Source organism: Heptranchias perlo, chromosome 8 (assembly GCF_035084215.1).
Source record: "Heptranchias perlo isolate sHepPer1 chromosome 8, sHepPer1.hap1, whole genome shotgun sequence".
NCBI classification, from domain to species: domain Eukaryota; kingdom Metazoa; phylum Chordata; class Chondrichthyes; order Hexanchiformes; family Hexanchidae; genus Heptranchias; species Heptranchias perlo.
In genome coordinates, this window is record NC_090332.1 from 40954363 (window position 1) to 40970144 (window position 15782).

The window sequence follows — 15782 nt, forward strand, 5'->3', positions numbered from 1 at the left end:
CAAAGCAAACAAAGGGCAAATTCAAGTGTAAGCATTGTGACAGAAGGCACAAGCCTAGGCCGTGCCCTGCATATAGAAAAACTTGCCATAAGTCCAGTAAAATAGGACACTACCAAGTGCTGCTGGAGTCAGAAATAAAAAATTGACACAGTTGAGGGTGATGTCTTTATAGATATGATTACAGGTGGAGTAAGGGATAAACAGAAACCAGATGTAGATGTCAATAACACTAAAGTTAACTTCAAACTTAGGTTCAGGAATACAGGTAAAAATGTGAACATGAAAGTTGCTACAAAGTCAAGATAATATATTTTGGAGTTAATATATCAGTGAAAGGCTGGTGCATAGGAACAGTGAAGTTCAAAGGCAAAGAAAAGTTTATGATTATTCCTGTGGAAGTACAATTTTGGGTTTGAAAGCATGTGACAAACTCACTTTCATAAAGAGGATGTTGAATGTTAAGGCATTCATGAGAAATGCTGATATAACATGTAGTCATGTTCGAAGGATTAGAGTTATCCAGCAGGTGAGTATAACAGCCGTTGAGGGAGGTACTCAACCAGTACAGCATGCATGCAGAAATGTGCCATTTCCACCAAACAATAAACTCAAAATAGAACTACTTTCATGGAAGGGATGAATGTGATTACCACAGCTGATGAACTAACTGGTTGGGTTAACTTGCTTGTTATAATATCCAAGAAAAATGGCAAATTATGTGAGTGCTTAGATCCAAGAGACCTTAACTCAAATTTTACAAAATCATATCCAGACAGGGATCGCATATCGTGGATTGACACATGCACTCCCTGTGATTTTCCATCCTTTTAAAATGCATGGATAGAAAATCATAGGGAGCACACAACTGAATTCACCAGCTACTGCAGGAACATTCTCAGCACAAAAAGATTTCAAACAGCATAGTGGTTTTGCTGGCTTACAGAAAAGCCTGCATACTATTTCTCACCCCAGTATAAATCCCTAGTGGCTGTCTGAAGCGATATTTTACCTACTATAGTATTTCTGTAAGGTGCTTTCACAGTGGCTACAACATGCAAGGAGGGAGGCTGCTGTAGCTCATTCAAGGGCTCATGAAATGCTTGTGATCGGAGACCTGTAGAAGCTCGGGACTGAAAGGGCCCAGTTGCAGGCTGTAACAACTTGGTGTCTGCTGAGGTAGTTTGGCCCAGCTTGCTTTCTGGAAACAGGGCAGGCTTTGATTCAGGGGTCACAAGACTATAGACGTTATCATGAGAGATGGCATATGTTCCATTCCCATTGCCTGACAGTCCCTGCTAGTGTGCTGCAGCTCAGAGCAGACTCTAAGAGGAGGAATACATCCTTTCCATTTTGAACTTTATCCATCAGCATTTCCACGGCTGTATCTCAAAACTTCGGGCCCTGATGGAACTCTTCTTGTTCCCAGTCTTCTTCCTACAGCTCTACAGTGTTGCTTCCCTGCTTCGTCTACTAAAAAATGCACCTTTAAGCTGCAGGCCCTGCCAATTTCCTGCCTCCTAATCAGCTAGTTGTCTATGTGTTCCACGCTAGCATCAACCATGCAAATGAGGGATGACCCAGAAACTGGGACAGGACTCCTGCCAACTCCTCTGGTCAGCTGTTGCTCTTGCTCTGTACACCTCAAAACAGTTTCCCGCTGGGAGTCCAAAATTACCCCCTGTTTTGAGATGATGGCTTGTCGTCTTCAATTTATCTATTATTGGAAATAATCTAACTCTTTATAGTTTACACTTTCCAATCAATCAACTTTGATATTGACTCTGTTTTGCCTTGTTTTCATGTTTTAACATGAAAGCTAATTACATAACAATCATCTCTGATTTTTCTACAACCTTATCATTACCCAGAACTAAATCCAGTATTGCAACATTCTTTATATAGCATGTTATATACTGATTCCAAAGCACAGTTTTGAAAGCATTCTGTACATCTCTCTTCATTTAACCCCAATATATTTATTCTCCTAATCTTTTCTGGCTAGTTACTGTCCCCATTATTGCTGCCTTATTATTTTTACAACTTCTCTGGACTGTTAGCAGAATTCTTTTTCAATTTGCTGGGCTGCAAAGGATGGCCAATATTGTAGCATGACCCTTTTTATTCCTTAGCTTAACGCACAGAGACACAGAGTAAATTATTACTTGCAATATTTTTCCTTTCTATCATTGAAATCCTTCCCTTAAAAAATAATGCTGCACCTTTTCATTTTTGTTCTCCCTATCTCTTCTAAAAATGTTATAATCTGAAATGTTTAGTTCATACGGCAGGTGATCCCAAGTTTCAGTTAAAGCAACACTATCATTTCATTTATGCAATTGTTGCTTCTAGTTCCCAAATTTTATTCCGTATGATACTTGCATTACTGTACATACTTCTCCGGACTGTTAGCAGAATTCCTCTTCAATTTGCTAGGCTGCAAAGGATGGCCAATATTGTAGCATGACCCTTTTTATTCCTTAGCTTAACGCACAGAGACACAGAGTAAATTATTACTTGCAATATTTTTCCTTTCTATCATTGAAATCCTTCCCTTAAAAAATAATGCTGCACCTCTCCATTTTTGTTCTCCCTATCTCTTCTAAAAATGTTAGCTTTTTTTCTTATTGCTATTTGCAACTTTTACTCCTTCACTACTTCTCTTTTCTCACTGCTGTACTTTTTGTTTATCCCCCTTTTGTCCACTGTATGATAAGTCTCACTGTCAGTCGCATCTGACCTCTCAAGTGTCATCTGGTTTTGTTATTTTCTTCCTTTGCTTTGAAACCTCCTTTATAGTTAATATCCTCTATAATTAACATCTTGGAAGTATCAACATCCCTAGTTCGTGGTCTGCCTTGCCATACAAATTTACACCCTCCCCAATACACACTTAATCTTCTCTGTAAGAACAGTGGTGCAGTATCAGTTCAGATGAAGACGATCCCTTCTGTCCATAGAATCATAGAAGTTACAACATGGAAACAGGCCCTTCGGCCCAACATGTCCATGTCGCCCAGTTTATACCACTAAGCTAGTCCCAATTGCCTGCACTTGGCCCATATCCCTCTATACCCATCTTACCCATGTAACTGTCCAAATGCTTTTTAAAAGACAAAATTGTACCCGCCTCTACTACTGCCTCTGGCAGCTCGTTCCAGACACTCACCACCCTTTGAGTGAAAAAATTGCCCCTCTGGACCCTTTTGTATCTCTCCCCTCTCACCTTAAATCTATGCCCCCTCGTTATAGACTCCCCTACCTTTGGGAAAAGATTTTGACTATCGACCTTATCTATGCCCCTCATTATTTTATAGACTTCTATAAGATCACCCCTTAACCTCCTACTCTCCAGGGAAAAAAGTCCCAGTCTGTCTAACCTCTCCCTGTAAGTCAAACCATCAAGTCCCGGTAGCATCCTAGTAAATCTTTTCTGCACTCTTTCTAGTTTAATAATATCCTTTCTATAATAGGGTGACCAGAACTGTACACAGTACTCCAAGTGTGGCCTCACCAATGCCCTGTACAACTTCAACAAGACATCCCAACTCCTGCATTCAATGTTCTGACCAATGAAACCAAGCATGCCGAATGCCTTCTTCACCACCCTATCCACCTGTGACTCCACTTTCAAGGAGCTATGAATCTGTACTCCTCGATCTCTTTGTTCTATAACTCTCCCCAACGCCCTACCATTAACGGAGTAGGTCCTGGCCCGATTCGATCTACCAAAATGCATCACCTCACATTTATCTAAATTAAACTCCATCTGCCATTCATCGGCCCACTGGCCCAATTGATCAAGATCCCGTTGCAATCCCAGATAACCTTCTTCACTGTCCACAATGCCACCAATCTTGGTGTCATCTGCAAACTTACTAACCATGCCTCCTAAATTCTCATCCAAATCATTAATATAAATAACAAATAACAGCGGACCCAGCACCGATCCCTGAGGCACACCGCTGGACACAGGCATCCAGTTTGAAAAACAACCCTCTACAACCACCCTCTGTCTTCTGTCGTCAAGCCAATTTTGTATCCAATTGGCTACCTCACCTTGGATCCCATGAGATTTAACCTTATGTAACAACCTACCATGCGGTACCTTGTCAAATGCCTTGCTGAAGTCCATGTAGACCACGTCTACTGCACAGTCTAACTTCCATCTTTCCCAGAATTTGCCTCAATGCTCCATAAATCTGAAACCCTCAGATCTGAAGTGTTCCTTAAGCCTCTAATCTTCCTCTCCCTAGGTAGCCCAGCATCTGACACCTGGAGTTCCTGTGAGATTACTACCCTTCAAGCTTCGCTCTTTATCTTATATCCTAACTCCTCAAGCTCCCTCTGCAAAACATCTGTTGTATTCTTTCCTACGTCTTTGGTTCTGACATGAACCATGACTTCTAGCTGATCACTCTCGGTTTCCAAAACATTTTCCACATCTCCTGTTACGTCACTTGCACTGTCACTTGGGAAGCAACATGCCATTCGGGACTCCTGATTGCAACTACAAAAACAGTGTCTATTTCCTTCATTTTGAAATTCTGCCGCAACTACCACTCACAGTACCACTCCTTATGAAAATTATTGAAATAAGGAAAGGACTTACATTTATATAGCGCCTTTCACAACTTCAGGACGTCCCAAAGCACTTTACAGCTAATGAAGTACTTTTAATGCGCAGTCACTGTTACAATGTAGGGAACCACAGCAGTCAGTTTGCACACAGCAAGGTCCCACAAACATGACATGACCAGATAATCTGTTTTTTAGTGATGTTGGTAGAGGGATAAATATTGGCCAGGACACTGGGAGAACTCCCCAGCTCTTCTTCGAATATTGCCATGGGATCTTTTACATCCACTTGAGAGGGCCTCAGTTTAACGTCTCATCCGAAAGTCGACACCTGCAACAGTGCAGCACTCCCTCAGTACGGCACTGAAGTGTGCTCAAGTCTCTATAATGGGGCTTGAACCCACATCCTTCTGACTCAGAGGCAAGAGTGGTACCACTCAGCCAAGGCTGTTAGTAGACATCCATTCTTAGCTCCTGTCCAACCCTGGAAATAAAGTTGCAGATTACTTGCCTACCCTCATCTTCCATTTCAGTGACTGCTTATTCAAAGTATGCAAATGAGCTATCTGAACGTTAGAAATACCAAAGTTTATCCACTCTTAACTTCTGGCCAACTTCTCCATAACACTTGTCCAACTCCTAGACAGTGGTAAAATGTTATCCAAGATTCTTAACAATGTCAGTACCATCCCTTTAAGAGTTTCATGTAGTAAAACATGCTAACTATTGAACACAGAAGTTTGCGAGATTGTGTTAAACTTTTCATTGATAGTTCATCTAATTTAGGTGAGCAAAATGAGATACAAAATGATTTAGTTGTTTATTTTTATTGGTCTTCAAATGCAGCTTAGAATTCTTATTCTGGTAATGTATTTGTTACTTCCCATTACGTATTGTTAAATGCAAGAAATTATTTACTTAGTGTAGTAATTACTGTTTACTCAACTTCTAACCTAAACCACTTAAAATGTATGGCAATTACTTTGATTCTGGCATTAATTTAACAGTCTGGTTCACATAATAATAGTTTCATCAATGTAATATATAAGTCACAGTTGTATTTTAGCTTCAAATCAGAATTTTGCTTTTATTAAAAACACATCTTACCTCATGTTCATTTTGCATGTATAATTTGTTGTCAATATTTCTCCTCTGATACTGTTGTGTAATACTTCAGCATCAGAGAGTATAATTTATCTTGGATCAATATTTCCTCATTTGCAATTGCTATCTCAATGCAGGTGATTTTGCAGACACACCAGGTAAGGCTATCAGCTCTTTCCCCTCTCCCCCCCCACCCCGCCCCCCCGCTCCCCCCCCTTCCCCCGTCTCCCATTCTCTTTATTTTTATTTGTGCAGTTTCACTGATTCTCTTGTCATTGTGAAACTGTAGTAATGTATTTGCTCATAAAGCAGATATATGTGGATGTGCAGCTCATGGTTTTGTTCTGAGTTCATTGCAGTGCTTAGTAGATAGCATTAGTGGATAGTAGATAGCCTTTAGTGTATGTTTCTTGCCTGAGCTAGATTAGTAGACTGTGAATGCATCTTTTTTCAGAGAAGATGCAAGCATTTAATAGAAATATTAATACAAGGTACTAAAAATGGCCTTCAAGTTTTAAATGTTTTGCTATTTCTACACTTTCATTTTGACTTATGCTAATATTTCTAAAATTACTAGGGACAACTCCATCCATTCACGTTTGGGATGTCATAAGCAAGCAGACACTTTCTATCCTGCGTTGTTCCCATAATAAAGGTGTCAGTTATGTTAACTTCAGTGCCACTGGCAAGTTGCTGTTATCATTGGGTGTTGACCCTGAACACACCATCACTGTTTGGAGATGGCAGGAAGGTAAATTTTAAAGCTTATTATAATTAACAAGTTCTTTCTTTTTATTTTCCATAGCCACTGACCTATGTTCTACTATAACTAGTAGATTTAAGCATTCTACTATAACTAGTAGATTCTGCACCAATTGCGCCAGTGTTATGTCATGAACACATCTGCAGGAGGCAAAATAAATAACACAAGATATCTCGGGCTGTAAATTGGGCTATGTAGCGCCTGTTTTTTAGGCACTACACGGCCTCCTAAGGTCCCAAAATGTCGACCGGAATGCGCGTGCACGCATTTAGTGTGACCTACGCCTGACGCCATCTTCGTAAAGGTGCTTGCTCACGCACAGGTAATGAACACTGGTACCATGTAAAGTAAAGAGAATATGCGTTAGATCAGTGTGCAACACTGATTTTAAGGGATAGATACCATTTTGACATTCAATACTCCAGCCAACGCATTGTCTTAACCACGAACAGCTGAACATGTCGTAGATGGCCTAGAGGACCCCCCACCAGCACCATTTAAAGCGACCGTGCAGGATTTACAGATTAGTTGCTGGATTATTGCTTCTGGCAGCTGATGCAATGTACCTGTTTTTGGAGGTCTCCTATACTTGAATACTAGGACTAGGGGACATAGCCTAAAATTTAGAGCCAGGACTTGCAAGAGTGAAGTTAGGAAACGCTTCTACGTGCAAAGGGTGGTAGAAGCTTGGAACGCTCTTCGGCAAATTGCAGTTGATGCTAGCCCAATTGTTAATTTTAAATCTGAGATGGATAGATTTTTGTTAACCAAAGGTATGAAGGGATATGGGGCTAAGGCAGGTATATGGAGCTAAGTCACAGCTCAATCATGATCTCACTTAATGGCGGAACAGGTTCGAGGGGCTAAATGCCACTGCCACTTGTTGGCTCCTGTTATGTGTCACCATCTCCTGCAAGAAAGCAGGCTGTGAGTCCAGTGAGTGTCCTGCAGGATGTTTGGGTTATGTGCCTGTCATGGTTGAATAGCTGCCAGTATGTATGACCTTTGAGTTGGGAGTGTGCGGCTTGCAACAGTGATAATGTGTGAGGGTGAGAGGAAGCATCTGATGGGAAGAGTTGAGTACTGACTGAAAGAGTTTGTAGATAGATGGGTGATTGGGTTATAGTGTGTGGAGCAGTGGATGCGGCTAGTGGTGCAGTTGGCAGGAGATGCCACTTGACAGTTGACCTCACTCACCTTGACCACTCGTGTCAAAGCATTGAACTTCTTCCTGCACTGCATCCATGTTTGTTGTGCTGTGCGCCTGGCATTGACTTCCCCCCTACTGTCTCCCACTGCCTCTTGAGCACATGTCTGGAGGGCCTCTTGCCCCTATGTAGATATGAGATGCACCTCCTTCTGTCCACCGCTTGCCTCTAATGCATCATCAGAGAACCTTGGTGCATGCTCTCTCGTGGTCTTGGTATAAACTCAGATCGGCAGATTGGTGAGGTCTGGCGTGTAGGTTGGAGGATGTGGGATTTAGTAGTGCGCAACCTTTCATAGAAAGATTACAGAATGGAAGGCGGCCATTCAGCCCATCGAGTCCATTCTGGCTCTATGCAAGAGCAATCCAGCTAGACCCACTACCCCGCCCTATCCCCGTAGCCCTGCAAATGTTTTCCTTTCAAGTACTTATCCAGTTCCCTTTTGAAGGTCATGATTGAATCTGCCTCCACCACCCCCTCTAGCAGTGCCTTCCAAATCCTAACCACTCGCTGTGTAAAAATGTTTTTCCTCATGTCACCTTTGGTTCCTTTGCCAATCATCTTAAATCTATGTCCTGTGGTTCTTGACCCTTCCACCAATAAGAACAGTTTCTCTCTATCTACTCTGTCTAGTCCCTTCATGATGTGGAGATGCCGGTGATGGACTGGGGTGGACAAATGTAAGGATTCACACAACACCAGGTTATAGTCCAACAGCTTTATTTGAAATCACAAGCTTTCGGAGCTTTGCTCCTTCGTCAGGTGAGTGAAGAGTTCCATAAGGTGCCTTTATGGAACCCTTCACTCACCTGACGAAGGAGCAAAGCTCCGAAAGCTTGTGATTTCAAATAAAGCTGTTGGACTATAAACTGGTGTTGTGCGAATCCTTACGTTAGTCCCTTCATGATTTTGAATACCTCTATCAAATCTCCTCAACCTTTTCTGTTCCAAAAGAACAACCCCAGCTTCTCCAGTCTATCCACATAACTAAAGTCCCTCATCCCTGGAATCATTCTAGCAAATCTCTTCTGCACCCTCTCTAAGGCCTTCACATCTTTCCTAAAGTGCAGTGCCCAGAACTAGACACAATACTCCAGTTGTGGCTGAACCAGTGTTTTATAAAGATTCATCATGACTTCCTTGCTTTTGTACTCTATGCCTCAATTTATAAAGCCTAGGATCTTGTATGCTTTTTTAACCACTTTCTCAACCTGCCCTGCCACCTTCATCGATTTGTGTACATATACCCCCAGATCTCTCTGTTCCTGTACCCCTTTTAGAATTGTGCCCTTTAGTTTATATTGCCTCTCCTCATTCTTCCTACCGAAATATATCACCTTGAATTTTTCTGCATTAAATTTCATCCGCCATATGTCCGCCCATGCCACCAGCCTGTCTATATCTTCTTGAAGTCTATCACTATCCTCCTCACGGTTCACTACAATTCCAAGTTTTGTGTCATCTGCAAATTTGGAAATTGTGCCCTATACACCCAAGTCCCAGTCATTGATATCTATCAAGAAAAGCAGTGGTCTAGCAGCATCTTCTTCCTTGGTAAAGACGGATGCAAAGTACTCATTTAGTACCTCGGCCATGCCCTCTGCCTCCATGAGTAGATCTCCTTTTTGGTCCCTAATCGCCCATCCCTCCTCTTACTACCCATTTACTGTTTACGTGGCTATAGAAGACTTTTGGATTCCCTTTTGTGTTGGCTGCCGGTCTATTCTCATACTCTGTCTTTGCCTTTCTTATTTCTTTTTTCACTTCCCCTCTGAACTTTCTATATTCAGCCGGGTTCTCACTTGTGTTATCAACCTGACATCTGTCATACGCCCCTTTTTTCTGCTTTATCTTACCCTCTATCTCTTTAGTCATCCAGGGAGCTCTGGCTTTAGTTGCCCTACCTTTCTCCCTCGTGGGAATGTACCTAGTCTGAACCCGAACCATCTCATCCTTAAAGGCCGCCCATTGTTCAATTACAGTTGTGCCTACCAATCTTTGATTCCAATTTACCCGTGGCAGATTTGTTCTTATCCCACTGAAATTGGCCCTCCTCCAATTGAGTATTTTTACTTTAGAGTGGTCCATGTCCTTTTCCATAGCTATTCCAAACCTTATGATACTACGATCGCTGTTCCCTATATGTTCCCCCACTGACACTTGCTCCACTTGGCCCGCCTCATTCCCCAGAACCAAATCCAACCATGCCTCCTTCCTCTTTGGGCTGGTCCAGAAAGTTCTCCTGAACACACTTTAGGAGAACTTTATTCAATGTTCTAACATAACTCATCAGTTTTTAAACATAGGGCGGGACCTGCATCTGTGTTTTACATGTGCGATGTCTGATCTCCGTTCAGACTCCATGCAGACACATATCTTATATTTTGCAAAAAAGAGGTGCAGGCTGCCTTTTAAGAGATGCGAGGCACTCACGCGATATCTGGCCCCCCTGCTGGTGAGAAGTCATTCAACAGCACAGCTAGGCCTGGCTGCTCACGTTGAAATCAGGTAAATGACCAGGCCGCACAAATTTCATGTGCTTCCTACATCGCAACGACCGGGCGCAGGCTAATCACGCACCATGACCCCCGCGCCCGGATTCGGGGTTATCGAATTTAACAGAGGCAGCTGAATGGGCGGTCTCAATCTTAGTGACAAGAAGTCCATGAGCTCCTTGCACTTGTTGTTGGCGTCGTCTTTTATTTCCACTGGTAGGAAATTCCATAGCAATGGAAACTGAGACTGTTTCTTTGGCTTTTTTAAAATCCCATTATTATCTATCCTTCCTCCCAGTCAATTTCTGATTTTGGTAAGAATTTGTTGCACTTGGCTCCCTCAAGTCCAATTGGCAAAGACGTGAACGTATCTGCCATTTAGCCATCCATCATTAGATCTGACTAGACCACATCAAGCACTATTAGGCCTTGCTGTCCTCTGCCAAAACCTTTCACTACTCCAAAATCATCCTGGAATATAAAAATAACTCCCGGCTTCTTTTCTTCACTACCAACCGTCTCCTTAAGTTCCTCTCCCATCCCCTCCACTCTTATCGCCAACAATAAGTGCAAGGAGCTCATGGACTTCTTGTCACTAAGATTGAGACCGCCCATTCAGCTGCCTCTGCAGCATCCCCCTCTTCCCCTTACCAAACAAGCCAGACGCTACTCATGGTTCCCCTGCCCTAGCCCTGAACCCACATCTTTTTCTAGCATCTCTCCTGTCTTCTCTCATACCCTCTCTGAGCTTGTCTTCTCCATAAGATCTAACTTCTGCTCTCTTGATCCCATTTCCACTAAACCGCTGACCACCCAAATTCCCTTCCTGACCCCCATGCTAACCGATATTGTAAACGGTTACCTCTCCTCTGGCACTGTCCCCCTCCCTTTCAAATCTGCCATCATCACCCTCCTCCTCAAAAGGCACACCCTCAGCCACTCTGTCTTTACAAACTACCACTCGACCTCCAACCTCCCTTTCCTCTTAAAAAGTCCTTGAACGTGTTGTTGCCTCCAAAATTTGTGCCAATCTTTCCCACAACTCCATGTCTGAATCTTTCCAATAAGGTTTCCTCTCCTGCCACGGCACTGTAATGGCCCTATTCAAAGTCACAATTGACATCCTCTGTGACCATGGTACACTATCCCTCCTCATCCTTTTCAACCTCTCTACAGCCTTTGACACAGTGGACCACAGCATCTTCCTCCAACGCCCCTCCTCTATTGTGCGGCTGAGTGGGACTGCCTTCATTTGGTTCAACTCTTACCTATCCATAGAAAGAGCATCTGTAGCAATGGCCTCACTTTCCGACCCTGCACTGTTGCCTCTGGAGTCCCATGAGGATCTATCCTTGGCCCCCTCCTCTTCCTTATCTACATGCTGACCCTTGATGACATTATTCGAAGACATAGCGTCAGGATCCACATGTGCATGGATGACCCCCAGCTCTATTTCTCCAATACCTCTCTCAATCTGGCCTCTTGTGCATCCCCCATTTCATTTGTCCCACCATTGACGAAGGTGCCTTCAGCTGTCTAGGCCCTAAGCTCTGGAATTAGCTCCCTAAACCTCTCTACTTCTCCAACTCCTTAAGACCCTCCTTAAAACCTACCACCACTTTGACCAAGCTTTTAGCCACCCCATCTAATATCTCCTTGGGTGGGTGTACACTTTTAAAGTGTGTTGGGATATTTTTCTAGAGGCGCTATGTAGTTGAAAGTTGTTGTAATACCATCAACACAAGGACTACAGCGGTTCAAGGGAAAGGTGCACTACTACCTTCTCAGATCAACAACGGATGGACAATATAAATGTGACTTTGCCGGTGTCACCCATATCCTGAAAACAATTTTTTAAATAAACAATATATGACAATTGTCCCTAGTGATGATAGGCTGTGCATCTTGGGAGCAGGGTACACATCATTCCTAATCAGTATATCTCTGTCATACCTAGCAGCATAATTAGAACGATGCGTTCATGTCCTGGGAGCAGGGGCATAGGAAAAATTGAGAGGGTCTCATACACCAGCTGATAGAATGAAATCTCCAGATCAGGCTATGCAAAAGAGCCAAATTTTGGCCCTCACCCCCATTCCCGCTCTAGAAACTAAACACCAGCCCTAGCTGCTAGTTGGTGAATGCTTAGCCATTCTAGATTATTTTATGATGGCCCCTATACATCTCACAGAGATTGAATTATGATGTCCTAAAAGATGATTTATAATTGATCACTGGAAGAGTGATTCTGTAACTTTAGATTTATTTTTAAAAATCAAGCCAAATTGTAGAATAGGTATGCAATTAGGTAACTATTTGTGCACAACATTGTTGCTTTAGTTAGATAAAACTTTTTTAAAAGATTGCTTTGAGTCCAAATTTGTTTTGTCATGTTACAGCTGCTGCCAAAAACTTGCAGGAATGCATAAATAAATTACTTCATGTCTGACAGAATTACTGACCTGGAACATTTTTAATCAAGTATCTGATTTTTCTTTTGTTTTAGGTGCCAAAGTTGCTAGCAAAGGTACCCATAGTGAGAGGATTTTTGTGGTTGAGTTCCGTCCGGATTCAGACACACAATTTGTGTCTGTGGGGGTAAAACACATTAAATTTTGGACCTTGGCTGGTGGAGCATTACTTTCCAAAAAAGGGAGCATTGGGACTGTGGATGATGCAAGGATGCAAACCATGCTATCTGTTGCCTTTGGTGCAGTAAGTAGTGTTTAGTGATACTTCAAGAAACTGATGTGCAATTGCCTGTAGAATTTACATATCTGAAAAGTAAAAATAATTTTTTTTATTAATTCTTCTGCTAATTCAAGACTGCTCCCGCAATAAAGCTACAACAGGTGTACAGATGTCCAGTTTTCTTTTCAGTGGCTGGAATTTATTATGTTTTATAAAAAGTATTAACAATCTATATAAGGTATTCAAATTCTTACATCTGTATTCATTTCATGTCAACAAAACCATACTTTTGCCACTTTTGTATCACACTTTGTGTCAACTTCTTCCTCTCTAAATTCCAATGTCCACATTTATAATTGAAACTGCTCATGTAAAGTTGCCACAATGTAATTACACCCTCCAGCCACTGATGGTGCTGTGGCACCTCTGTTTTGCCTCTTCTCGCTTCTCAGCCTGTACTGCAGAAAAACTCCTATACTCCAACCAACTCTACTTCTCCAATTCCCAAATTACCACAGATTTTGTTATATAAATATCGCTATAGTAATATAAAATCAAAGTCTTATATAAAAATAAGGACAGAATGTACAACTTTAAAATGTGGATTGAATTACATCTGAATGCCTTGTGTTCAATTGTCCCCCACCCGCTAACCCTCTTCATCTAAAGAATACACTTGGTCTTGACTTCCTGTTTGCAACATCAAAGGAGATTGACTACTTTATTAAATGATTCCAGACAAAACAGCAAGAAACATTTGTGTCCAAACTACAGTACCTGCCTCTGATTGAGCTATAAAGATTTCTTATTACCTTTGCAAACCAATGGAAGAATTCACTTCTGCATTCACCTTAACATTTATTGTATGACACAAATATCTTTGTGACGTAACCCATTTTTATACTGCTCATTTATAGAACAGTCTTACTTTCACTGGTGCCATAAATGGAGATGTGTATGTCTGGAAGGATCACATTTTAATCCGTGTTGTAGCAAAAGCCCATACAGGACCTGTTTTTACCATGTACACAACTTTAAGGGATGGCTTGATTGTCACTGGAGGCAAGGAAAGACCGTAAGATACATTTTTATATGTTACTTGTTTTACTAGCACTATAGTATAAAGGATATACTTGCCATAGAGCGAGTGCAGTGAAGGTTCACCAGACTGATTCCTGGGATGGCAGGACTGTCATATGAGGAGAGATTGGGTCGACTCGGTCTGTATTCACTCGAGTTTAGAAGAATGAGAGGGCTTCTCATTGAAACATAGAAAATTCTGACAGGCCTAGACAGACTGGATGTAGGGAGGATGTTTCCCCTGGCTGGGGGGTCCAGAACAAGGGTCTCAGGATACGGGGTAGGACATTTAGGACTGAGATGAGAAATTTCTTCACTCAGAGGGTGGTGAACCTATGGAATTCTCTACCACAGAAGGCTGTGGAAGCCAAGTCACTGAATATATTTAAGAAGGAGCTAGATAGATTTCTAGACACAAAAGGCACCAAGGGGTATAGGGAGAGAGCAGGAATATGGTATTGAGATAGAGGATCAGCCATGATCATATTGAATGGCGGAGCAGGCTCGAAGGGCCGAATGGCCTACTCCTGCTCCTATTTTCTATGTTTCTATATATCTATCCTGATGAAAGTACCTTATTTTAAAACTGCTCCTTCTAGTATTTGTCAATTGTTGTTAATTCTATTAATAAATTCTCTTAGTTGCCTACAATCCTATTTGTGATCTGTAATTTATAAGATTTGTTTGGAAAGACCAATAAAAATTAAACTCCTATGTCCACTAGTGGCCTAACCAGCCATCCAGCTGACTAAGTTCCCAATATGGCGGGCAGGAAGTGCGCACACATTTCTGTCCAGAAGTGCACTGCCCGCCATATTCGATAAGGTAGATGCGCTGGCAGCAGGCGCACACGTCAGGAACATTTAAAAGCCAGAATAATTTATTCAATTTTCGAATGCCCCACGTTTCACTTGCCACGTGCTGAACTCGCACAGTGCAACGTGCTGCTAACCAGCAGGAAGGCGCCCTGTACTCACCTGAATATGGAGCTGGCAGAAGTATACACACACTCCCAACCAATGAGGCTCCAGCCATCAGGAGAACTTCATAAAATTAGCCCTATAATGTACTGAAACTGAAATATTAATTGGAAAAAATTATGAATGATGTGGAGCAACTTCCCTCTCAAGTCTGTTAAATTGTTTTTATTAAATACACAATTGAATTATGGAATTTAACAATGCTACTGATATGGGGTCAAGAATAGTATAATATAAATCTTTGTCATTAAGATAATGAATACATCTTTGCATTGGAAAATGAATGAAAATTGTTCAATAATCAATCTGGACAAGTATATTGTTATATACACAAAGTTACAAGTATAAGTAATTCTGGAAAACATAAAATCTATTTTCGTGAACATAAACCACCGTAAATGCCATCAGTTTCAAAGTTATGTTTGTAATTCAGTTAATACAAGTTAGAATTCACCATATTATTTATCTAATATGGATAAATCTAAATGTTAATATTGTTTGCAATTCACAACATTTACTGTAAAACTGATTGATGTGCTTTTAATTCCTAAAGGACAAAAGAGGGAGGTGCAGTAAAACTCTGGGATCAGGAAATGAAGCGATGTCGAGCATTCCAGCTGGAGACAGGACAACTTTTGGACTGTGTGCGTTCTGTCTGTAGAGGAAAGGTCAGAACATCCAAATTTGAAATATTTCTTGTCCAAAGTCTGTTGCAATGATATTTATTAAAGTAGTTCCATCCATACAAAAAAAAATTATAAAAGCTGTTAAACCATTAAGATCCTGTGAGGGTGAAACTCGTCTTGTGTGGTAGCGCAAAACGAGTGATAGTGAATAGACAGCCTGCTTTATACTCCATCCGATTTTCATATCCATTTAAGATTTA

At 41.6% G+C, this 15782-nt stretch overlaps 1 protein-coding gene across 1 annotated transcript in view; it reads left to right on the forward strand.

The window, feature by feature from the left end:
• Positions 1-15782, forward strand: part of LOC137324570 (echinoderm microtubule-associated protein-like 6) — a 436862-nt gene that overhangs the window by 375311 nt on the left and 45769 nt on the right. The window contains exons 35-38 of the mRNA XM_067989009.1: positions 6257-6430; positions 12652-12860; positions 13754-13911; positions 15450-15564. Coding sequence (XP_067845110.1) covers positions 6257-6430; positions 12652-12860; positions 13754-13911; positions 15450-15564 — 656 coding nt within the window. The remainder of the gene's footprint in view (positions 1-6256; positions 6431-12651; positions 12861-13753; positions 13912-15449; positions 15565-15782) is intronic.